The sequence below is a fragment of the Magallana gigas genome, chromosome 3, assembly GCF_963853765.1.
Source record: "Magallana gigas chromosome 3, xbMagGiga1.1, whole genome shotgun sequence".
Classification (NCBI taxonomy): domain Eukaryota; kingdom Metazoa; phylum Mollusca; class Bivalvia; order Ostreida; family Ostreidae; genus Magallana; species Magallana gigas.
In genome coordinates, this window is record NC_088855.1 from 54,236,181 (window position 1) to 54,260,899 (window position 24,719).

The 24,719-nt window shown below is 35.3% G+C and overlaps 2 protein-coding genes across 3 annotated transcripts; one reads left to right on the plus strand and one right to left on the minus strand.

Moving 5' to 3' along the window:
- Nucleotides 1-523: 523 nt before the first annotated feature.
- On the minus strand, nt 524-13,334 carry LOC105332042 (protein APCDD1). The gene is made up of 4 exons (XM_011434468.4): nt 12,909-13,334; nt 5,709-5,868; nt 3,104-3,689; nt 524-1,836 (listed from the first exon to the last, which is right to left on the minus strand). Exons 1-4 carry the CDS (start codon nt 12,937-12,939, stop codon nt 1,057-1,059), a joined length of 1,557 nt encoding a protein of 518 aa, XP_011432770.2. The 5' UTR covers nt 12,940-13,334; the 3' UTR covers nt 524-1,056.
- On the plus strand, nt 13,069-23,920 carry LOC105332043 (uncharacterized). Of its 2 annotated transcripts, XM_066080388.1 has the most exons (11): nt 13,070-13,197; nt 20,301-20,366; nt 20,676-20,988; nt 21,161-21,208; nt 21,385-21,596; nt 21,692-21,781; nt 21,860-22,211; nt 22,319-22,498; nt 22,586-22,714; nt 22,803-22,953; nt 23,243-23,920. In XM_066080388.1, the coding sequence occupies exons 2-11, from the start codon at nt 20,364-20,366 to the stop codon at nt 23,505-23,507; spliced, it is 1,743 nt and encodes a 580-aa protein (XP_065936460.1). In that variant the 5' UTR covers nt 13,070-13,197; nt 20,301-20,363; the 3' UTR covers nt 23,508-23,920. The 2 variants fall into 2 exon arrangements, with proteins under 2 accessions (XP_065936459.1, XP_065936460.1); XM_066080387.1 differs by lacking the exon at nt 20,301-20,366 and having other exon boundaries at nt 13,069-13,197; nt 23,243-23,919.
- The last annotated feature ends 799 nt before the right edge of the window (nt 23,921-24,719 follow it).

Genomic DNA, 24,719 nt, shown 5'->3' on the forward strand with positions numbered 1-24,719 from the left:
TTTGCTACCCACTCGTGAACATTGACCCCCGCGAATAAAAATGATTCCACAGTATAAATGAATAATGTCGGGTATTTTAGTTTATTAAACCAAATAAAAACTTTAAACATGGTTAAATATGATATGCCGAGTCTTCATGAGTTTTGAATTTTGAAAATTCATTGTAAAAGATTCACATATAAAATGGGTATTTGTACATGAAGTATGTTAAAATATCATAGTTTAAAAAAAAATAGCGACATATTAATTTACAAGAAATGTTTATTTCTGAAATCAAATAAAATGCGTCAATTCTTAAAACGTTTATATTTAAGGAATAAGGAATCATTATTTGAGTATTATGAGGTGATAATTTCAATGGCGCCCCATTTAAACGTCATTTGAAGTTATGGGTTATGTAGTACAAAACCGATATGTAGTGATATCACAGGCAAAGACACTGGAAAATGTAAATATTTCATAATAACAAAACTTAAAAAAAAACATGCAGGTATCCCGATTGTTGGAATAAAATAAGATATGATTTTAAAATTATTTTTATTTCATTGAAAAATGCAATGAGAAAAATGTTCACAAAAACTGCCCTAGATTACCCGTAAAGAAAGGAAGACACCGAACAGATTATCCGTCCCGACAACATAGACAACTGTAGGGCAATATGACAAGGTTCCGGCATACATAGCCAACTATAGGGCAATATGACAAAGTTCTACAACAAACGTCCGAACAACTGTAAGAAATGGGGAGAATTTAATGGTGATGGAACATGTGTCAATACTGCAGACGTTAAATTCCGCGTCTTGTTTTGGTTTTCTTCTGTGTGCCTAATTTGATCGTCTGTATCCTTTGTTTTACGCAGACGTTAACGTGCTGATACTGTGGCGGGGGCGCACTTTTGTAAGTCCCATTTACCTTTTGATTTCGGCGCGCAGCAGCAATCTAATAACGCTAGATCGCCCTGATTCCGAGCTGTGATTTTCATTGTCAAATGAACTGTTACTCATTAACTCGGTCTCGTCGCAGACCTTGACCGAAATCTTGATGGATGATTTCCAATCATAATATTCTGACGATAAAGAAACTGACAACAAGTGAGAACAAACGATACGCCACAAAATGAATGTTGTTTGCTGATGAGCTTTCTAGCGACTCTAGCTTTTGGAAGTAAGGTAGTTTGTATTTCGTTATGAACTTTGTTTTCTTGGGTGGATCTTGGGCATTGGTACATTGAAGTAAAGGTTCTTGGAAGGATGTTGGTAATTCACCCACCGGACGAACACCCTGATCTGTTGGTCGCTGTCCTATAAATAGAAGCTTTTTGTTATGACTTTTTTCTATTTTCAAAAGTTCGTGCTCCACTGATGGAAGATTGATTCCTAGAGTGCTACATCCTCCGGTTGACGTCACATCCTGTTCCTCGAAGGTTTCCCAGGAATTCGGTCTTCCACAGCCTTGACCTCCAAATATGTTTAGATTTTGTGTGATCAGTTGGGACATTGGCTTAACTTTAAGATTATGTATTCGAAAATTACAGTTTTTTGCTCCAACGATTGACTTGGAGTCTGCTTTGATCGAGTACATGCCCTTGACTTTTAAAGTAAATGATGGATTCAAGCACAATGGGTCTCTGTAGAAATCGTATTGTCCACTCCAAGAACTTCCATCAGGATAAAAACTCAGATGTCTGGTGAGAAACTGCCCGTATTGTCTCGTCTCACATCTTCGGCTGACCCATTCTCCGGTAAGGTCAAGGGCAGTATTCCGACCGTTCTTCAGTTGAGGAGGTAGAAAGTCGTGCGAATTTGCGATCAGACTGCATACATGACATTTTCTCGTCTGAAAAAGACACGAGTTACCATTAAAGCTGTATTTTGACTACAGGAAGTGAACAATTTTTAAATTTCTGTTTTATGAATACTCATTGCATGGACTGCAAGCACTAATTTTAAAATATGATATTGCATTGACATTTGAGAGTAAACACTGTAAAGATCTAGATGATCCATTACACCCCACCTAACAAATAGGATTAGATGAAGTCCAGACAATCAATTTGACAATGATAATTTGATTTGATCCACCTTAACATACCCATTAACCGTAGAAATTACATTTCCTCAAATTAGCCGTCTAATTGGGGTCGACAGAATTTTATTGTATCGATTACAAAAGCCCCTAATGTGAGAAACTAATTTGTGGAGTTCTTATCGCGGAGTGGGTGTTCTAGAAGCCTGACCACCAAGGAACTTTCATTAGAGCACTCTGCACACGGGTGCTTGGCCTGGCACTGACATAGGTATAACATCCCAATCTGTCTTTATTCCTGGGGGAAGTGATGTTCACGTCAGCTTTAATATTCAGTTTATAGTTTGACCCGATAACAAATGGACACACAGGTAGTTATTACAAACGAAGGTGCGACCTTAGTAACCCATTCGATTGCCTTTCCCCCAGAAAAATGTTCATAAAAATATTTAAAGACACAACAATCATTTTTAAAAATATTCGTCTAAGTTGTAAACTTTGATGAATTGCATCGAAACAATGTGCTGAATAGTTAGTTAGAATGCCCTTTGTCAGTCCATATTTATTGGACTTGTGTGTAAAGTTGCACGTTTATACTTAGTCTAGTATATACTTAGTAATTGAAATTCGAAGTCTTTTATTTTTTTGTCACCTATATGAAGCCCTGTCTGGTAAGTTATTCGTCTTACCACCCCTCCCAAAAAACCGCTTCTTTTAGTTTGATATAACGAGTATGTGTTTTACATGTATGTAATGTGACTGGATTTGTTTTAACCTTTATAAACAATGAGATCTTACCAGATCCTTGCGCTTTTTGAAACATTGAAGAAAAGCGGACGAAAAAATGGAGAAGAGTAAACCAATTCCATTTTTTAGTCATCAAGCACTATACGTTACTAAAAAATGCTATTTTTAATCAAATACCATCTACTGGAAAACTAATTTATATTTTTTAGATTCGTACCATCTTGAGAAAATTTTAAAGAAAATGTTATTTAAATTAATAATAATATTTTTTTTTTAGTTTTTTAATTTATCATAACCGTATTGAGCTTTCTGTACTTTTTAAAATACTTACAAAAACCGGCCTTAGTGCCGTCTGGTATGCTGTTGGTCGGTAGGAGGCGCGCTGTTTGACGTCTGTATGAATGTCTCCTAGAAATAGTAGTTTCTCTGTTCGCGCCCTCTTGGCTTTTACCACTCTGAAATACTTGATTGAACTATACACATGGTGGTTTTGTATTTCTAGGCGAATCAGTTGTAGTTCATGGAATGTAAGGTTAAATACAAAACTACAATCAAAGTCCCTTGATGCGTCGTGCGAATTTTTTGCATATGGCGGGAAATTTAAAATTTTCGTTTTTCTGAACGTACTGAAATTCATATTTGCTAGTTCAGTGCAAAATTGGGCATTCTTCGTGAACGTCCTTGCAACATTGCTTGTATATGGTATGACAGAGACATTGTGGACAGTGTAAGCTGTTTCTGTACCACCCTGAACAATCCAGGAAGGCCGCTTATGTCTGTAATGTCCCTCAGCCACCACGCCATAAGCGGGGCGCTTGCATCCGGGATCTTTGTAGTAATACTGCTGCAACTTAAAATGATGTCTTTGGAAATAATAACGACGCAAAATGAATTCTGGCCCTGGTCGAACTTCGCACCTACAATGAAAATAAACAAGTAATCAGTACAGAGATACTGTACACGGGTATAATTGGGAATGCGATATTTCACATGTTCTTGATTCTTCCTAGATGAATGAAATTGTATCTCTTCACACCCATAGTAGCCCGTCCTCAGTTATCTTGTGTATTAACTCTCATGGTTGACAAAAGTTTGCAGTACCCCGTGAAATCCGGGTTAATAAGACAGGGGCGATTAGCTCTAATCCCTCACGCTTAGGAGGAAAGACGATAGTGTAATAAAGCAGCGCCCCTCACTGGTTGCTGGGTTTACCACATCGCTGTAATAATTCTTAAAGTAACATTTAATCTTTTCACGAAGTTGATTTGTCAAATCTGTTTTCTTTGAGTTAATAAAAATTAAGCCAAAAGAACGGAAATATATATTATATAGGAAACTTTATCTAAATTGAGCACACTTTAATTATTGGGTTCACAGACCACAATACGTGCTTTTAGGTTTAATGTTCTAACGCATGCTTATCATTTAATAATTTCCTGATAAAATAAAAGCATCCCACCTCTGAATGATTGTGTTAATCATTACTATGAATTTGGGGAAATAATGACACACGTTAAGACTTTAATACAATTTTCGAGACACCGAGAGACCGGCCGAGACACACCAATGGTCACTGGTGTGAAACCCATCTTATCATGACATACTTTTTTTTTTTTTTTTTTTTTTAGATTATTTCAATTTAGCCACAGAAAATTAAATCAAGTTAAAAAGCTTAATGGTCATTCCTTCAATATCCAATTTTCTCTCTCGCCAATAAATAGAAATTTGTTGTTAGTTTCACTGTGACGATTATCATTGGTCAAATATCAAGTTACCATAGAAATAAAGAGAACGCGGGGAAATTATCTTCTTCAAATTACTTTAGGAATGACACAAATAATTTGAGAATCACAGGATAAATAAGATTGCCGTCCGTTCACATTTGATGTGGAGATTTGCTTCAAAGAGCTGCTGAGGTACAATTCAGGTTGTGTCACACACAAGGAAAATTGTGGTATTGAATTTGCTTGTGTCGTTAAAGGGTTTGTAAGTTTCCAATTTAAAGTCGCCACATTCAACGAGATTAAATTACCCTTAATATCTGGTTTAAGAGTATCTTAACTCATGAAATATTCTCGGGTGTTAAAGTGGAAGATGTCAAACAAAAACTTGAACCGCCTATAGTGTTATCTGGAGAGGCCCTGTCGTAATAAGACAAAGCAGGCAGAATGGCTCATCTAAGTGTGTACCAACAGAACCTCTATCTGCCGTGTTTTATCTCTAGTTCAAACGGATAATACTCGACATTGCTCATCATTGACCCCAATTACTACTTAAATACCTCCGATGTACTTCTATTATAGATATAATTCCAACAAATCAGATAAAATTAGAAGGCTGACGGAGAATTCCTTATCGTCAATTAATATAGAAACTTAAACACTTTGTGTGCCGCAGAGTGAGACTAATTCAATCAAAATTCTTTTAATGAAAAAATCTTAGTTATTGCGATCATTCAAGTTGTTTACCAAAAACCTTCTGGTAACTTTATTAGGAAGAGCTCTGTATGGTGCCCAAGAATTATTTATAAAAATATTCTCTGATTGCACGCAAAAAAGCGTTTTCACGCCTCCAATACTGAATTCACCTTCATACAAGCATGTTTGTGGCATCTCTAGGTCTCCTCGATACGGGCTTGTTCGGCACGGAAAGCGAGGCCTGGATTAATGTTCACCGTGTACATATCACGGGGAAACATACATCATGTCCCAGAATGAAGGATATACACATTAACCCATACTACGGGGAGAGGGGGTTGAAATAACAAGGACTCTCATGTACAAGCAATATGGCAAACAAAGTTAGTAGCATAAACAGGTTCTAAACATTTTTTCAGGTGTGCGAAACATTGTCGCATATACGGCTGATTTCAATTTGGTGTGATTTCGGCATATCAAGATTCAGTGAAACGCAAAACAAAATTAATTTTTTTTTACCTTTGCGACGTCCATTCACCAGCAATATTGGGGGGCTGGGGAGCCTCGATTGACAGGTGCCCGATTCTGCTGAGGGTCTGGCGACAAGTTCTGTTACCCGAGGTCCTGTCCCGATGGAGGTGATAATATGACGTCACTGACCCGAACTGTATCAGCACCGCTAAGAAAAATCAATGGTTACACTTTTATTGAATTTGAATTATATCAGTAAGTAACGAGAGAAAAGTCTTTGTGAACTACTGTGCCGGTTTTAAAAAAAGTTTTATTATTAATGTATCGAGTCGGTTATTGATGATTTTTTTTCTCATAAAAAATTAAAAACACGTTTGTTCTAATTCATTTTCCCTATCAAGATAAAATTATTAACTTCTTTCCCTTGAATAAAACATTAAAAATTATCTTGTAAAATAACTTTTTAGCAGTAGATTTTATGTATTGTTTAGTTTCTCTCTCTATGAAACAGTTTGCTAGTTTTTGGTTGAATGTTTTTTTTGTATTTTTATTAACATTAATTAACTGGCCAAGTACAAGTATTACAGATTATTTGATAATAATAATTTCCCCAAAATGACTTTGGTAAAGTCATATAATTAATATGTTAAGACATCATTTTATTCTGTCTTCTTCTCCTAATTAGAGGCGCGGTTTATTATTTTACTGATATTTTATGTATTCTTTAGTGATAAAATGCATAAAATAAGAACAAAAAAATTCCTATATTTTAAACATGACAATGTTTAGATATTTCAATTCAGGGATCAGTATGTACGGATTTATTCATAACGCATTTTGTTGTACTCGCACGAGGGAAGTCAGTTAAACCAAATAAATATCACACATAAATAGTACACAGCATGCAAATAAATTAGGATAAATGTAAAAAAAAACCCAGAAGCTCTGAAACATTTTTATAATTTATAGCGACCGGGGAGTCGTCTGTCGTTGACTGACTAGATAGGCGGCAAACGCTTCATTACATAAGATTGTAAAGTTTACACCAAGCAGATTATCCACGCTCAAAACTAAGAGAGTTCTCACAGAGATGATAAACGAACCTTTGGCAGGTATCAGAGGATACATTTAGTCTCAGGTTAGAGGAAGTCTGCTCGTCGATAGCGCCAATAATCGGTACGATTGGGGGATCTAGTTAGCAAAGATTTATTGGAGTAATATTTCATTGTGTAAAACATCGAGTAGTACCACGCCAGGATCACAGAGCGAGCTGCTATCATATCATAGCACGGAACCCAACAGACATCCAGCATCCCTCGTCTGGCACACGTCGCCATTTCTTAATCGCTACTGACATAATTGTAAATTGATGAAAGAACGTTCATTTTTGTTGAAAATAAAAATTCTGATAACAGGTACTTCTGGAAATAGCGGGGTTTGCCTGTGATATATTTTTGCTTTCAGGATGATACATATTCCCTGATCTTGGAATTCCAGCTCTTGTCTGATGGATGTTTTCCCCACAACAATGACTCGCCGTGAATGTATGAAGTAGACGATAAATTAAGCCCCTTAAATCCGTTAAGAAATCTGGTGTACACATTTGGATTACTTAATAAAACTTAACTGTAATTGAAATCGCCACCTTAGATTGCAGAAGAGCGCTTTTTTCGGGAGGTGCTTGGTATCATTGCATCCTCCCCGGAATGTCTCGAAAACACGACTATCTTCTACGTAAACTCGGCGATTCGAGTCCAAACAACAGGACAGCACAAAAACTACTTCAAAGATACAGTCCCATGTTGTTTGGATAAATTCTGAGATTGTTACATCATTTTAAAATCTTCCAACGTAAAGTTTGTGGGACGCGATCATAAAAAGAGATCTTGATACTACGGGTCTTGTGTTTTACACTGTTGATCTTGCTTTTAAAGAAACCAAACATACATCTTAACAGCAAGCAGGATTTGACGGAGAAAATGTACCTTGACGCAAACTCATCTTTGCAAATGGCCATTATAAAAAACATGTAAAAAGGTTATGGTATAATCTTTTAAATCAATTTCATTTAACTTGAAATGTCGTCATTTTTTGATCGGTCATTTGAGACAGTTATCTATAAAGGAAAGTATATGATTCTTTGAATGTATGGTTATCAAATAATTGAGTAGACTGTATAAAGCCTATTGTGGTGACATTTACGCCACATTTGCCAGAGGTTGACGAGCACTAGAGCAAGGTGGCAATGCTGAAGTTAGATCCCACAAACTGTCACTCAATATCTAACAACAGCCTACAGTGGTGACCAAGAAACTCTCGAAACCAATTCACAGCGTTATCATATAGCATAATCTGATACATCCCGGGTCAGACTCACGAGACAAAGGCAATGCACAACGTGCACGGAATTTAGAAAATGTACTCAGTGTCATATAATTCAAAATATGTCTCATACGGATACAAAATGTTGTAAAATTGCATTCGATCATACTTGTAATGGAATAGTTTCCAAAATTCCATCTTTCTGTGGAATATTGAAACATCGTTAACATCCGTTATATAATACGTATACATTGATTTTATGTCATCACAGGATTTCGTGAACACAGCAGTTTAATCATCTTCCTTCATTTTCAGTATCCCCAATCTGTCAGGCTTGGCTCCTATACAGGCATACTTCACACAGCAACAGCCTTGCCGTTTTTGTGAACAATCTATGTATAATCTATGTAATGTATCGAGGAAAAACAAATGAATGTTATTTTATTTAAAGCAGCCTAAACTTAAAAAATAACAATCACTTCTACATTTTTTTTCTTGAAAAGGGGAAATTATTGTAATTTAGTAATGCTGATATTACAATACTTGAATATATTCTCTTTAGAAAGGTCTTTGTACTCGTAAGGTTGGAGGGGAATTTCTTTAAATATGAGTAATGACTGTAGTTTAGATTTTTTTTAGCCGACAAAAAAATGTTTTTAATGAAAAATGAGGATTGCCGGTTTAAATTATGGGGTTTTTTTGGTTGCCTCTACTCTCGCACAACCTCAAATCTTTATAATTCATATCATTGATATTTCATTGAATAATTTTTAAACTACATGCAGGTATAGTTATATCATGCATTCAGATTTTGTTTGACAAGCATGTTTCCCCAATAAACCAAATATAAATGTACAGGAAAGCTGAGTTTTAATTTACCGGAATCAAGACGTCGTTAAATGTATCAAGCATCTTCTAAAATAGATTCTAATATTACTTAATTACGTTTACTTAATGTAAAAATTGCAAGGTGAATTCAATGAAAAAGATTTTGCCTCCGCCATGCTGTCGTGTTTTTGCCTATCGCCATCTACGATGATTTAGACGGCAATCACGTGATACGTTATATCCAATGAAAGAGTGTTATTCTAGTTCGAAGCTAAACATTTGTGATATGCACATTTATTTTACCAGTGAAAGTCAAGGCTGATTTTTTCTTTTTATAAGAATGGAGACACAATGAAAAATTCAAATGAATTGCCGATTTTTTGTTTACCAATAAATCTGAGAGGTTGGTGATATTTTGATCCTGAAGGGGTCTCTGATATAGTTAGCTTGACACAACCCATTAACAGCGAGGTGCCCCTACAAGTCGACAGTTACAAACAACATCCAGTGGATTTATAACATTTGATAATCGCAACCAGGTTTACTAAGCACACAGAGAAATATGTTTGAATCAATGGACTTTTAATTCCCGCAGACTTAATTTGACAGATCAAAAATGGTTGTATTTTGTTAGGAAATGGTTATAGAGTGACCAAAGAACAATCGTATAGAAATAAATCTGCCATATTTCTTTTAAGTTTCTTAAAAAGCTAGACAAGCAAATAAGGATAAAAACTAAGTCAATATAGTCACTGTATGAGTCAAAGTGCCATCGAATCCGGGAATTTGTCGCAAGTGGTTCAGCTTTTATCTTCTTTTAAGTTTGTTCTCCTTTTGATAGTGAAGTGTTATACTTCTAATTCAGATATGAAATACTACTGTTGAAGTAATTTTGTGACAGCAAAACAAGTAGAGGGAGCTTGAGATCAAAACTTCTAGGAGTGTGACACGAATCTACGGAGCAAGCAAAAGGGAAGAAATGATATGATACATTTACAAAATGTCGAAAGGGGTATCAGAGTTTACATCAAACATACTCTCTCAAGAAATTAACGCCATGAATATATATTCATGACTTTATGAGAATTCAATATTGCAGCAATAAGTTTTTACCAGTCAACGATATATTCATTGACAAAAACGAAACAGAATGATGGAAATTATCTGGGTCTTAACCAAGTTATTTTTCGATTCAACCCATTCTATATCTTAAACTTTGAAAATGTTTAGCTATAATCATCAGCAAAGCAGGGTTGAAATAGATTGAAATGAAGGGCATATAACTAAATCATTAAGGATATTGGGAAATCCAAGCTCTATGATACATGTAATTGTGAATAAGATAGCACACATCTTAGCCAAAAATATTAACCTAAAGCTCCTTATCAGTAGGTCTAGTATTTTCATTAAGATAAATTACGAAGTTATCCTATAAGGTTACCAAAATGAAAAATAAATAAATACTGGCATTTGTCACATTATTATTAAGCGACAGACTGTTTACAATATTAATTTCAAAGGGACTGCATATGCAGGAGCATTAGAGAACGTTGTCTTTAGGTACAGTGTTGGTTTTTTGGGGTTGAATTCCATCTCCTCCCTTGTAGAGAGCAAAATGTTACGTAAGATGGCGAGGTTTCTGGGTAGAACGCAGTAACAACGTTTGATAGATGAGATTTTCTGTAATGTGAAGGAAACTTCCGACAGTCCGCACACAGATAGGGTGCGAGCATTGCTTAATTCGTCAGGGGTAATGAGCTTCACAAAGCTCCGTGCCGACCCGAGGGCCACTGAATGGGAAACACTTCATCAGCCGAATGTACCATCACAGAAAGATAGGGGTGGTAGAGAATGGTGATTTCTCAACTCCCATCCGAATAAACTAAACCAAGTCATTAAAGTTCAAGTCTTTGTGATTGTGTCAGTATATTCTAGATCTTGGAGAAGACAAGCTACCTGAAAACTAGCACGAGGGACGCAGGGCATAACACGAGGCTCCAGGGGTCATGATCCTGACTGACCGTTACTTCTTCAAGATGGAGAGCTCGTTTATCTTTCGTCAAACTTAATTCCTCTACACAATAAAATTCAATTTTGCCGATAGGATTCAAATTTATTCTAAACCCGAAGTACCCGCACAAGCTTATCCCTGTAGTGTTAAAATAACAGTTCCGCTCCCCAAACACAATGGAGTTTGTGGCAGTATCATAAGGCTATCTTAACAATTACCCAGCCCTCCAAAAAAACTTTGCTTTCTGATTAAATAAAGAACATGATGCGTTTTCTATACAACAATTAATTGAGCGTCGAAAGTTTGGGCCGCAAGCTGTAATGTGTTAGATAAAAATGAACCATTTAAGAATTTAGAAATGATATTTGTACAAAGTCATGCTTCTGTTGCCTCTCTACAATGAAAACAATAATCTTCTCTCAATGAACCGCAATGCTCTGGCAGCAATAAAGGACATGAAGTACTGAAATAGACTAAGTGCAAAAAAGCGCCAATTTTTTTTGACTTTGTTAAACTTATCGCCAACATCGCTGAACGTTTAAAGTACAATAACATTTGACAGCTCTGGGTTGGGTGCTTCTATAGTCCTAAACGCCGTGTCAGGGGTCAAAGATGATTTACTTCCGTTGCATAAAATATGCTTTTTAAACAGTTAAATGAACTCCATTGCCGGAAGAAATTTGATTAAAGTGTACCACAAAGGGGTTACAAACCCCCTCCAGCGCATTTAATTTATGACGTAATATTTGCCATATGGTATGCATGCACGAACGTTTTGGTATTTCTTTCAACCATTGACAAGAACTGTTCATATAAAAAAAAATTATCCGGTGCGCGGATTTGTAGCATGCGCTGGTATCTTTTGTTACATGTAGCTGTCAATAATTGAAACAGAGCCACGTGATCAATATATGATTTTAGCTTTCTAAATAACACTTCATTGGTTTTTTTTATTTGAAATGAACAATAACATATTTCCAATGATAAATCAAAAATATAGTTTTTATTGCGGTTAATTATGTTTTCTTATAATTTCTAACGTCTGAATTAAAATAAATGTATTTTTGAGTTACCGCATTTTCTTGGCATCTCAAATCTTAGAAGATAATATATTATTCATATAATAGATATTTTTAAAAAATTACTTTCGTCAAAATTGTGCTGGGATCTACATTTAGAGCATATATGATGTATAATATCAAAGGCATATTTAGACAGGTTTGTTCTTTATATTGTGAGCGGACTATTCATTTCATTACTTAGTAAGATGTGTCCTTTCTCAAATTTCAATTAAAGTGTCAGCGTGATCTCAAGGGATGGAGAGTAGGCCGAATTGTTTCCTACAGGTACCGAGCGCTTAGTGATACAGACGAAGGAAGGTGACCACTCTCTCTCTCTCTCTCTCTCTCTCTCTCTCTCTCTCTCTCTCTCTTTCGTCATTGAAATGATACATCATTGTTTATTTGACTCAATTCTATGTACAAAAATAAAAATTTAGTTGATTTAGGCTCAATATCATGAAATTGTGTAGCACTAGGACAGAACCCCCAAAGCGATGTTTTAGTAATTCTTGGAGGGGAGTGAAAGTCATTAAGTTATTTGTTCAGAATTTAAAAAGTTTCAATTTGCCAATTTGTGTCGAAAAAACTTAAGTAAAGAATAACATTGACATTAGTAAAATGTAAAAATTTGAAATTTGCACAAGTTTGAATTTGTTTATACAAGTGTCCCTGAGAGAAACACTAAACTTAACACTTGAAATCTTAGTAAATTCAATTATCACTAACGACTTCATTGCACCAAAAAGTATTTTGAAATAAAATAAATGTCAAACTTCAAATCAAACCGAATTTTTGCAGTAGCTATTATTTGTCTGAAACAAATTAGTTTTGCGATTATCAGCTATGATAACACGTACACGTGTTTGCTACATAGACCAAATAATCGGAATCACATTGAGCAAGATTACATTCGTAAAGTGTACAAAATTTTTTTGACAATGCGTTTGATATAACTTTTACGGTGTGAAATTAGATTGTAAATCAAGTCAAATTTTAATCACTAAATATAAGTTTGTGGTCACTAACCTGTAAAGCAAAACCAAATTCTTATGTCCATGCTGCATAGAATTGATTAACGTCCAAACTTAGAAACGTACAACATGGTGAGAGGGATGAGAGTCCAACGATGTCCGCCAGATGGTGATCAGTTCGGTTCTCAATGAATTACTCCCTATTCCAATATTCACAGACCTGACGAGATCGTCGAGTTCCTTGTGATGATACACAAACAAAATTATCCGCCGCGATGCGGGAGACGACCTGGACCGCCCACCTGTTGGAAGACACGCACGCGGGTCGCTGGTCGGGGATACAGGTACGTTAAGTTTGGCCCTCGTCTGTATGTAGGTCGCTTACAACAATAATGAATTTCTTCTGTCACTGACCATTCCTTAAGTTGAAGTATTACCTGCAAAAAGTAGGCGGGGCGTGTTTGATTGACAAGCGGGAGGGGACTTTTTAAAGTACTAACAGAAATTGTTCCATCACGCATTTTACAAATTTATAACGTTTTTAGCAACATGAAAGAAAATTGTAATGAAATAATTGGACAAAATCTGTAAAAAGAATTCACAGGTGTCTTGAGTGAGTATTTCAGACTGTCGATTGATTGCATTCATTGACGAAAATAGTTCCGCTGCTCGGCATCACAATATATTTAATTAGATTGAAGCCGCGTATCAACAGCAGAAAAATACAAATGGATTAAATATCAAAGAGTGCCTGTAAAGCATCTGCACTTATCAAAATGATGCGCTATTCCAAGGAGTTCAGCGCATGACCCCTAAATAGCGCACATATTTCCGGAACACGTCTCTATGCCTCTCATTCAGTCTCCGTGTTAATATACACGTGTACAGGGGTCAAGTCGATGACAACTTCGTGTCAAACGGCCATTACTGACAACAATCGGCGTGACATAACATATTGTAAATATTAACACTCGTATGTTTTCTTCTCAACAAGGTGAATAGTGGCTATTAAATCGATCCTCAAAATTTTAAAAACCTCCAACGACAAGCATGATATTTTTTTTAAAGATATATATGAATGATCGAGAAGATATTTCTTCTAAACATGCCCTCACAGATTTATTTTATCTTTAATTAGAAACTTCCTTGAAAGATAAGTTTTTGGATTTACCTACCGCAAAATAACTCTAAAGACAAGACATAAAAGTGGATTTGTATATATTGTTGTTATTACGTCACTCTTGTAGATATGTGCTCTTACCCCATTAAGAGGGTGAGAAAGGTTCATAGAAATCAAAGTCGGGGTGTTAATTAGTATTCACGCGCACAGCATGCATGTACGCAGATTCCGCGGGATAATCAGACGAGTGTGTGTATAAATGGATACAAAAAATCACGCGGCTTGCAAATTGTAATAGATACAATGAGTTATTGAAATACAACACACTCGTTCAGGTTCAAAAAGAGAAATAGATCTTCGTCATTTATGTGACAGATTTACAATGGTTCAAAAAGAAGCTAACAAGCCTCTCATGCCATTGAACGGGCTCCTCTAGAGTCTATTGGTAAACACCATCGCCGTGGATTGGAGAGACAGACCTTGGCGCTGTATAGCGTTCCAGAGCTGACCGTCTGTGACACTTGATTGTTGAGGCTCCAGAAGAATTGGAAAACAAACACAAACTTACTCGACAAAGTGTGAAGATGGCTCTTGTTGTTTGACTGTCAATATTACCTACAGAAGTGACGATTAAACCTGTTCCATTTGCCTCCGGTAATCCTCTGTTGACAAAGCGATTTTATAGGTATATGCTAGATCCCTAAACAAAGAGAGCGGGGTAGTTCCTGGGGGGAGAGAGGGGCTCCCTTACACAGCCTTGTCACACTCGCCTACTGAAGAATATTTGCAGGACTTTCTCCGGTTTCCTTTTATCTTATTATTCAAGTCTATGTAACAAATATTGTCTTTCTTCTCCTTGCTGAGGGGTGGGGATACAAAAAGGTTAACTCCGGCGTTGTACGATTTCCGTGAGCGGTTATGTTACACTAATGCGACATGTTTCGTGCTCAAACCATGGAGTTTTCAAACATATTCATTTATTAATTGACATACGATAGAGTTTCTACATGTTTTGAGTAGTCTGGTTTGTGGATTTAAAGAATCTGACACATTTATTTTACACGAAGATTTTTAGACCTATCATCCGTCTAGTTGATCGGTAAAACCAGAGACATATATAACATGTTATTTATGTCTCTGGTAAAACCAGCCTCCCCGTTGGTCGATTATGTAAATGTCTTTTACAAATGTCAATGAAAATATACAATATATTGTTTTCTGTATGATTGTAAAGTATCCAATTTATTCTTGTTATGTAAACAAATTTGAATTTGCCGGTTGGCAGTTTATACAAAAATTACAACACGACAAGTCTTTAATTTATTTTACTGACATACGGTAATTTATAACAGTTACACTTTCCCAATACAAGCCTAAGGGAGGTTGTATCGGTATCATGAGGGTATCTTAACAACTATAGCCCAGACCCTACAAAACTTTGCTGTCTGATTTAATAAAGAAGACAGCCGTTAACTTTACAAAGATTAAAATATTTTGATTATAGCAAAGATATATTAGAAGAGATACGAAGACGCAGGCACATTTATTTCGTTAAAATACATGTCAGTGTAAAACATGGCTCAGCAAACAGAGTTTCCACTAATCAGAATTTGATTTACCACCACTAATAATCTTTTTACGATATAATTTCTGCATGGCCCGTACGGAATTCGGGTTCAACACTCTCAGGGTGTTACATATGCAACCAGTACACCGCAGATCGAAACGAGTCAAAAGTTGCCCTTAAATCAAATCAGTTTCAATTTCAAGAGGCTAATTGTCAGAAATGTTTGTTGTTAAAATCCGAGGAACCATTTTGTCATAAATCTTCGCCTATCCGACTCTTTTGCCTTCTTAAGAATTTAGTAGGTCTGATAACATTGAAGGTGGCCCATATTCCTCGTTTCCTGGCGTCAATTTGTCAAATTCTACAAACACCTTCACGACAAAACAGAACATCTAAAGGGAGATAAATCCTGGCGCTCACGTTACTTTTCGGGTAATCATTCATGATTTATCCGGCTATTTCTTTCTCCTGAATACCTTTAAGAATGGCTTTTAATTAAGTACATGATTTATCTGGCCGATAAAACAGCGGGTGCCACTTCATCATATAGGCACACTGACTGACCATAATCACGGTATTTTTTTTATGTAGGTGGCGCTAAAGAGGAATTCAGTCACACGCACCTCACATGCATATGAAGTTTTCTCTGTAAAATAGTTATGGCGGCATGATGAATACAATTAGAATCAAATAACCAGCAAATTCAGGAAGAGAAACTTTAAACTTAAAATGTAACATCAACACCTTGTGAACTGTATGATTTCTCCTACACTTACGCCATTTCTTTCGGATCAACCCTCGTACATGCATGCATACACGAAAAAAGTACCTCGGTCTGAAATACTCATCCACAATGAAACATACAAATGGAATGGAATGCTTAGGGTCGATCAGTAAGCATATGTCTTTGATGTTAGATCGCCCGTATTGAGTTTCCTGCTTTATGACGATTGTGATAAACTTCAGACGTTTCACTACGTCTTCATTTAATAAATGATCTGTCAAAATCTGATGATTATGATCAAATACAAATACGTTGCGTTTTTCTTTCGTTTTTTTATAACAACTTAAAGAAACGTACTACAAATAAACATACCCACCTTCTGTAGGCTAAACTACGATCTTCACTGCAGCACAGTTGGCTTGGAATGAGTCTTAATTATAGTCGCTTTATTTACCAATTTGTTCTCTCTGAGGTCTACTTTTAAAGCCAGTTTCAATTCCATTTAGGGATGTCTATATTCTTTAAACATTCTACAGTAATAGAACATACATGTATCTATTTATGTAAAAAAAAAAATTCCTTGTTCTAGGCAGGGACGTATGTTTAGGAATATTATCCTTTAATATGTTTCTATAAGAGTTCTTCTTTCGCAAAGTGGAATGTTTATTAAGAGGAAGCTCTCAAGAATTTCTCTTCAAGCCTCTTGGGGAAACAAATTGAAACAGTCCCATTCTTTCAATTGTTGTAGGACACCAATCCACAGGCACGTAGAAACGTGGAATTGACGAAATAAAAGTACAATTCAAATGAGTACAATTCAATGGAACACCCCACATTTTAAAACATTGAGAACTACATTCCACAGTTAATTTATTTAAAGAAATATTTTTTTTATTATCAGTAATATAACTCCGTACCTATAAAATCATGGGTTTAAAGTTAAAAACTTAACTTTTTTTTAACTTATTGGACTTGAATTTCATCAAAAAATAAATAAAATATATATGTATCCATACTATTTAAGATGTAAGGTAATAAAAACCAAAGGCTAAAATTATCATCTGAAAATCCCGCTTTTATTGTTTAAAAATTAAATATAAGTGGATGGATACTTGTTTGTCTATTTAAATCTTATTGCTTACTTTGTTAGAAAACTAAAATTAATTAAAAAAAAAGAAAAAAATTGTTTACATTTGAAAAATTATAGCATTTAGATATATCACTTAGAGAAATGTAGAAAAGAGTTATTTCCCTTTGTCATTATTGAATTATGTCGAATATAAGGATGAAAAACGCTTATTAAATATCTCCAAGTAAACAATGATTTGAGTTTTTGATGTGCACCTATGATAACATAGAAATTACAAATCTACTTGCAAGTATTTTAATGAATTCATGGTTTATGTAAAATGTATGACGTCACAGGAGGGTGGATTTACTTTAATTATATTATGTAAATCTTTTAAGTATTTGTGTAAAGTATTTTCACAAAGATATTCAGGCAATTGCAAGTTAAACAATATGATAGTTTTATCATTATTTATCTAGATCAACAATACATAGTGTATTTTGGGAATTCATGAGCCTTCAGTGGGACTTGTTAACTGGTTAAAATGTCTTAGGTTTTAAAACGATCTATACATGTACCCACAGATATCTTCATTGGAGATGAACGATATGAAATGTGAAAATAATATACTATTCAATGGTGTATCTTTATAGTACTTTTTTTTTTTTTTTACAATATTTTTAAAGGTACAAAATTCATTGGTTACCTTGAATTTATTGTATATAATGAACGTCGCTCCTCATCTTCGTTTTCTTCTTTTTATCATCAGATCAAATTAATTTTGTTTATGGGATTTTTTGGCTGTTTTTTTTTTTTTTTAGAATTTCCGTCAGATGTCTTTTGTCCTTTTTCATATATATTGTCAGCTCTTGTGTTTGATTTGGGAGAGGACATAAACAGGCATATTACCACTGGCGGATTTAAGGGGGGGCGTGGAGGGCGCACGCCCCCCCCCCCCCTAAAATTTTCAAAGTATGCATGACTGTAGATGATTTGATAAATTTTACATATAAAAGTTAGCATTTTGTGTTTCACTTTATTTATAATTATGCCTGACTCAATGTTACACCTCATTGATACACCAGCTGTGCTATGCTGAATGTAATTCTGCTGCTCTATAAACATCTATAAACATCTGATCCTAATGCATATTGACAGGTTCTGATAACAAACCAATTATAAACTGTGTTTAAAACAAGCAGACTGAGTGTTGGTCATTTCATGTCGACTGGAAATCCCAGCAGTTTTGTTTCACGTGTAGACTGCGGCACTGCGCTGTCATTTCCCTTTTGCGATGCAAGCAAAAATTTCTGAATATTTAAAAGCTGGTCGAAGGTAAATATATAATTGCATTTAAAACCAGATGGTCTATGTGCAATCATTAATTAATTACTGTATATTTTTTGAATTTTTTTCTAGGTAAATAGACTATTTTAATATAAGAATACTGAAGATTTGATGCATCAGATATTTCTAACAGCTAATAGGGGGTCGGATACCGTAACGTCATTAGAATGTTGTAACTTTGATAACCTGGTTAATTTTGGGAGTTCATAAATGCCTAAAATATTTTGTTTTTAATCCAATACATGTATTAGGTATAAGTAACAATATGTGTCAAATTGTTATATATATGTTATAGGCTTTTGTGTAAAGGAAGTAGGCACCAAGGGGAAATAGTAGATGGCAGAAGTCTGGTGATTAAAAGAAATGAAAACTTTATCTTGTTTGTTTATTTTTATTGCTTATTTCATCTTTTAAAAGTGTACATAACTAAGAAAAAAACCCCACTATATTGAGCCTGGTTTTACCTTTAAAATACACGAAAACACAGGAGCTTCCGGGGCTTCGCCCCCTGGGCCCCCACCAGGGCTTTGCCCTGGACCCACGGGGGGGGGGGGGGGGGCCTCAAGGCGGCCCCCAGACCCCCTGCCTCAATGATTTTATCCACGCCCCCCTAACTACAAATCCTGTATCCGCCCCTGTTTACCGCCTGTTAAATATGTTGTATATGTACCATAATAATTACATAAGTCTTATCTGGATGATCAAAAAATTACTATCAGATTTACATAAAAAGTTATATGATTTTTTAGACCTTAACTTTTTTTAGTAAAAACAATATTCTTAATATTTAAGTATTTAATTTTTAAATTTGAATTGTTCCTATATATCTAAGTAAATATACAAAACTCTCCTTCTAAAAGATGTTAAAATAGTTTTTTAAAAAAATGGCAGCGACCATCCATCTGTAGATCTCTAGTTTACCCCGTAGTAATAGATTTAACACAATTTGTCTAACTCTGCATTCCGTGGAATACCCAAGAATTACAAACGATTTCGCTTTCAGACGAAACGCTATAGGAAAGTACTGACTACTATTCTCTTCTATCATAATTTATCTACAGAATCATATAATTATGACATGCTTGCCTTTATTTACTTCTATCTGCATAATTATGCAGTGTCCAAACATTGCTAACAACGACTTCCGAGTTAAACCAATGGAGTTACCGCTCTTTACACCAACACCCAAATAATGTACATGAATGTTCAAATGTCCACAAATGTCCCAACTCGACAAGAGTTATCCACCCCCAGCCCATGAAATATATTAACGAAATTATTATCATACACGTGAAACATATTCTATTCTTAACTGTTTTGATTATTGTGTTCACCAACTAATTGGTCTAGCCGCCTTAGAGTATGTCAAACAATAAAGTAAAGAGACCTCTAAGTTGGTTTATATTTTCCGTGCGCATTCAAAATAATGAATTTTACTTCCTTCCAAGAATTTACATAATAATCAACACGAATGATCCTGACCTATCTCATTATAACTAAAATAGATTGACCAATAATAGACCTTATCGTATGACAACTAAATAGGTCATCTTGACCAAATCATCTGTTCTTTAGAAGTGATAGAAGTTTGTGTAGTGATATTGTTTAACTTTAAAAAAGGTCAAAGATTAACCTCACTGACCATCTGACCCAAAAACAGTAAAAGTATCTAGACCTGCCAAAATGGTGAGTTATCATTTTTTTTTCGGTATGATGTTCTAAAAATCATGATTTGCATTGTAAAATCTAAAGGTTATGAGTCTCAAAGTTTTTGTTTATGTCACACATTTTAAGTTACATTTGCACATACAAATACTCTAGTTGTTTTATCAAAATAGTAAAACAACTTGTAAACTTAAACTTGAAGTGTTTCATTGAACAATATCTTTCATTGTGTATTGAATGTAAATGTTAATTATTTTAATAAAAAAATTTCTTCGTTATCAATGTAAAACTAAACAATAATATTTTGTTTCTCTTTCATTCGGTTGTTAGTTTTATGTGTTTGTTACCTGTCTGTGCCTGTCCGTCCTTCACTTCTCACACGCCACACTTCCCCCTGCCGCTCTGTTCGTGGGGATGGGATACAACCTCCTTAAGGGGAATCCAGACGGTGACAGCCACATTAACACAGGGAAGGATCCCGGGCTGTTAATGACTCGCCAGATACTCAAGTTGGATCCGCCCGACTCCCCTCGTGAACTTTCGTACCACGAGTACCCCCTGTGTTTCCCCACTCACTATAAAGAAGTGTTCTACGGAACCAAGTCTTACCAAACCAGACTGCTTCACGACTTGATAGACATTGGTACAGTTATTGGTCTTTGCAGTCTTAAATCATTTTTTTCAATCGTGAAACAAATAAAAAAATGACTTATTAAATATTGATACATGCATTGTCTTTAACAGCTTTAATTCAATATATATCTCTTTGTCCGAAACATGCCACGTACTTAAAAGAAATCTAAATTCTAATTTAGGAAATACCACAGGGGATGTATCCTCTCATGCATTCTCCCTAAGTGAAGGTAGGAATTGAAGCACCTACCTCTTGCAACCTTGAATTGAACAATGAAACAAACAGATAGCCTTTCCAACTAATACTTCAGCTCGTATTATGACATAAAACAATTTCCTCGCTTTGACGCACTTTACTTTTGACTTTTGTAATAAAAAAGATGTTGCTTTTCGCTCTATGATCAAGGGTACCAGTCTGTCAATCATGAGACTAATATGGGCGACTTCGTTTACATTGACGAGATCAGCCTCTGTAACAAAGGGAGATCAAGGTACATGACCAATCTGGCCAGCAGTCACAAGTTTAATGTCGGAGACGAATTCGCAGCAACTGTATGTTCACTGCCAGGGACATATAACAATCAGACTTACATGGACTTTCTCCAGGACTGGGGCACGGTGAATATAAATAGCCGTTACAAAGTTTTTACTCTGATCGATTTCTAGTTTATGTTCATTTACTATGAAACAAAAACTATTTTACATATTTCAAGCATGTGGTCATGGAGACAGAAATAGGATGGGAGAAGAAAATCAGAAAGCGTTTAGCCGTAGCAGACATTGTCAGCTCTCTCATAGGAACAGTAAGTGTAATTCAGTAAAAACTCGCTAATTATGGATGTTATAACTTTGAAAAAAATTCTCATTAACTTTTTGTTAAGCATCCTGAGCTACTGGTACCAACTGGTGCGGCTAGGGGTCAAACGTCCTCAGTATCATTGTCCAAAGCATTTACGGACAACCCGACGTATTTGGATACTCTTAATCTGAACTCGAAGATGACCACCGTTTCTAGCACCTCAAAGGGGAGCGAGCATGTCAGCGAGCCAATCAAATACAAGGTTGTGAGCATTGATGAGATGCTTGACGCAAAATATTGGCAGGCGCCAGATGATATTGTGGATGAAAAGCTCTGTTCACGAGGCTTTGAAAACACGCTGCCTGTTTGGCGAAACAACATTCAACAGGCTCTAAAAGCATATGCAGGATACCTCCAGGCACCTTCACCCACAGGTTTTATTTTTAATTGCAACATAATGGTGTGGTTTATTTGCAATCTAATGACATATATACATGTATAATGGACATTGATAACATAAACACATTGACTGTCTCTAAAGATATTGCTCCCAGCCATCCCGTGTCCTGGCCATCACAGTCTTTTGCACTCCTGGAACCCACTAATGGATGTCCAACTGATAATGGACCATGGGAAACTGGAAGTACAACTCACACAGTAAATTCTACCATTGCTACAAACACAAATAATACGTTTCAATACCATGGATTGCAATTAAAAGGTACTTAAAAGGTACAACAACATTCACTATATCTTTAACTTATCGAAGTTTTTGAATTGATGACAAATTGTTAGAATCACTGTTAAGGTTTGCAAACGCCTACAACTCTCAAAATGTCCTATTGCGCTCGGGCCGAGGAGGCTTCGGTTTCCAGATCTCGTGCCTGGCCCTCTGGATCTTACTGTATTGCCCGAGTTTCCAGCAGATGCCCGTCAGGTTGGTTATTAATAGTTTTCAATGTAAAAATAAGTACTTCTTTTTTTTTTTAGTATTGTTTTTATATTCGCATGTTGTTTTCCTTTAGGATTTAGTGCAGGATCTATTTACCACGGTTTACAAAGCCGCCCGCGCAGACATTACAATGATCAACCAGATCAAAAGGTTAACACTTCAGGAACTGTTCCAAGCATATATATATCAACAAGAAACTATTATGCACTGTCCTACTGCTGCAGGTACTGCTTTTGTTATCTACTGATACACTAGTAAGTTTTAAATATGAGTGATTATGAATACCAAATTTATCCATACACTTTTCTGACAAAGAGACATCTTTAATTTAACTTATGGTTACAAAATGTATATTCTATTGCTGCTATTATTTTAAAAAAAGTTGAATATGAAAATAGCTGAATTGTCAAAATTCCAACTTGAATTTGTGACTGATTGTTTAAAAGAATCAGGGTAAGTCTACCTTTTTAGATGATGTTACATTTTGTTCGAAGTATTTTAATTATGTTGAAGGAATGACGGGTCTGAATCAGCTCCCATCATCTTACCTCATCAGGAACCGTTCTACCTATATCCTGACATGAGAGCAAAAAAGTGTCAGAAAGTGCTGGGCATGCGCTCTACTGATGGGTGGATTAGGTACCCGTATACCAGCAGCGGAAGTCGTTGTGATAGTTATCATCCATATGACGAGGACTGTTATTTTCATAAGGTCCACTACTGCTACTATACCAGGGAGACGACAGTCTCAAATATTAATGTAGTCGGACGAAAGTAATAGCAAAGATGTTAATCACATTTTTAATTCCGTGTATATACAGCTGGTACTTTTTGCGTCTATTTGATCTTGTACATCCACCTTTTTAAAAAAAAATGCAGATATTTTTTTAAAAAGATGGATCAATTATATATAAACTCAACAAAACTTCTAAACGTTCATTCTGATAAATAGATTAAAATTTCACAGTAAATAATGTGAAATTATCAATATTTCTTAACTTAATGTGTTTTCATGAAAAGCACAGATAAAATAACAACAATTAAAATCAATTATCCGTGACTAAACATGAAAACATCAAATTGGCATTTTTCTGCGCATGCTTAAAGTGATTGACAATTTTCTGTGATTACTATTGATCTTTAGTGATAATTTGAAAAAACCCCCACTAAACATGGCCAAAATTAATATTCAGAAAAATGTACTCACTTTTAAGGACAATATATGGTTTGAGCCTAAAATGCCCCCTTAAATGAACATCGTCGTTTTACTGTAATTTTTTGTTTTTATTTGTACAGATATACATTTGGAGTTTTCTTTCATAATTTTCATTTTGATTTAATTGCCCACAACTTAAAAATATGGCATGAAGTTTACCTTTTTCTGCCATTTTCACATTTTAGTATAAAACAGCATGTTTTCAAGCAGATTTTCTTTAAGAAAACATTAAGCGGCTGCTTGAACAAACAAAATTTTATACCAAAGATAAATCCTTCCAGTACTCATAAGTGACATTTTATTTTGTCCTCGACATTGTTTTAAATAGTAAGCAATGCGAAGGAAATATTTTTTTTTTAAATCTAATTTTTCTTTTCCATAAGTGTAATATAATTTCCATCGGCAACTTACAACAACCGGAAGTGTTTGTGATATTTAGAAAGGTCAAGGTCTCGTGTTGCAACCTGAGCTCAAAGTCAATGCATCGTCTTGAACTATTTGAAAGTAAAGTGGAAATCAGTCACCCCCAACGACAACATAAATGCATGTGCTTATATCCTATAGTAACCGTTATACTGGGAGAATACTTAGAAGTTTTATTGAATTTATGCTGTGTATTTTTTTTTATGGCACTTTAATTTCCAAAGCAACAACACTTCTGAACAAAGCTCTTGGTGGAATATTATTTTACATGTACTAACAAAAAATAAATGCTAAAATCTCTTAAACCAAGAATATCAACCTATCAATGTCACCTTCATGTCAATTGTACCA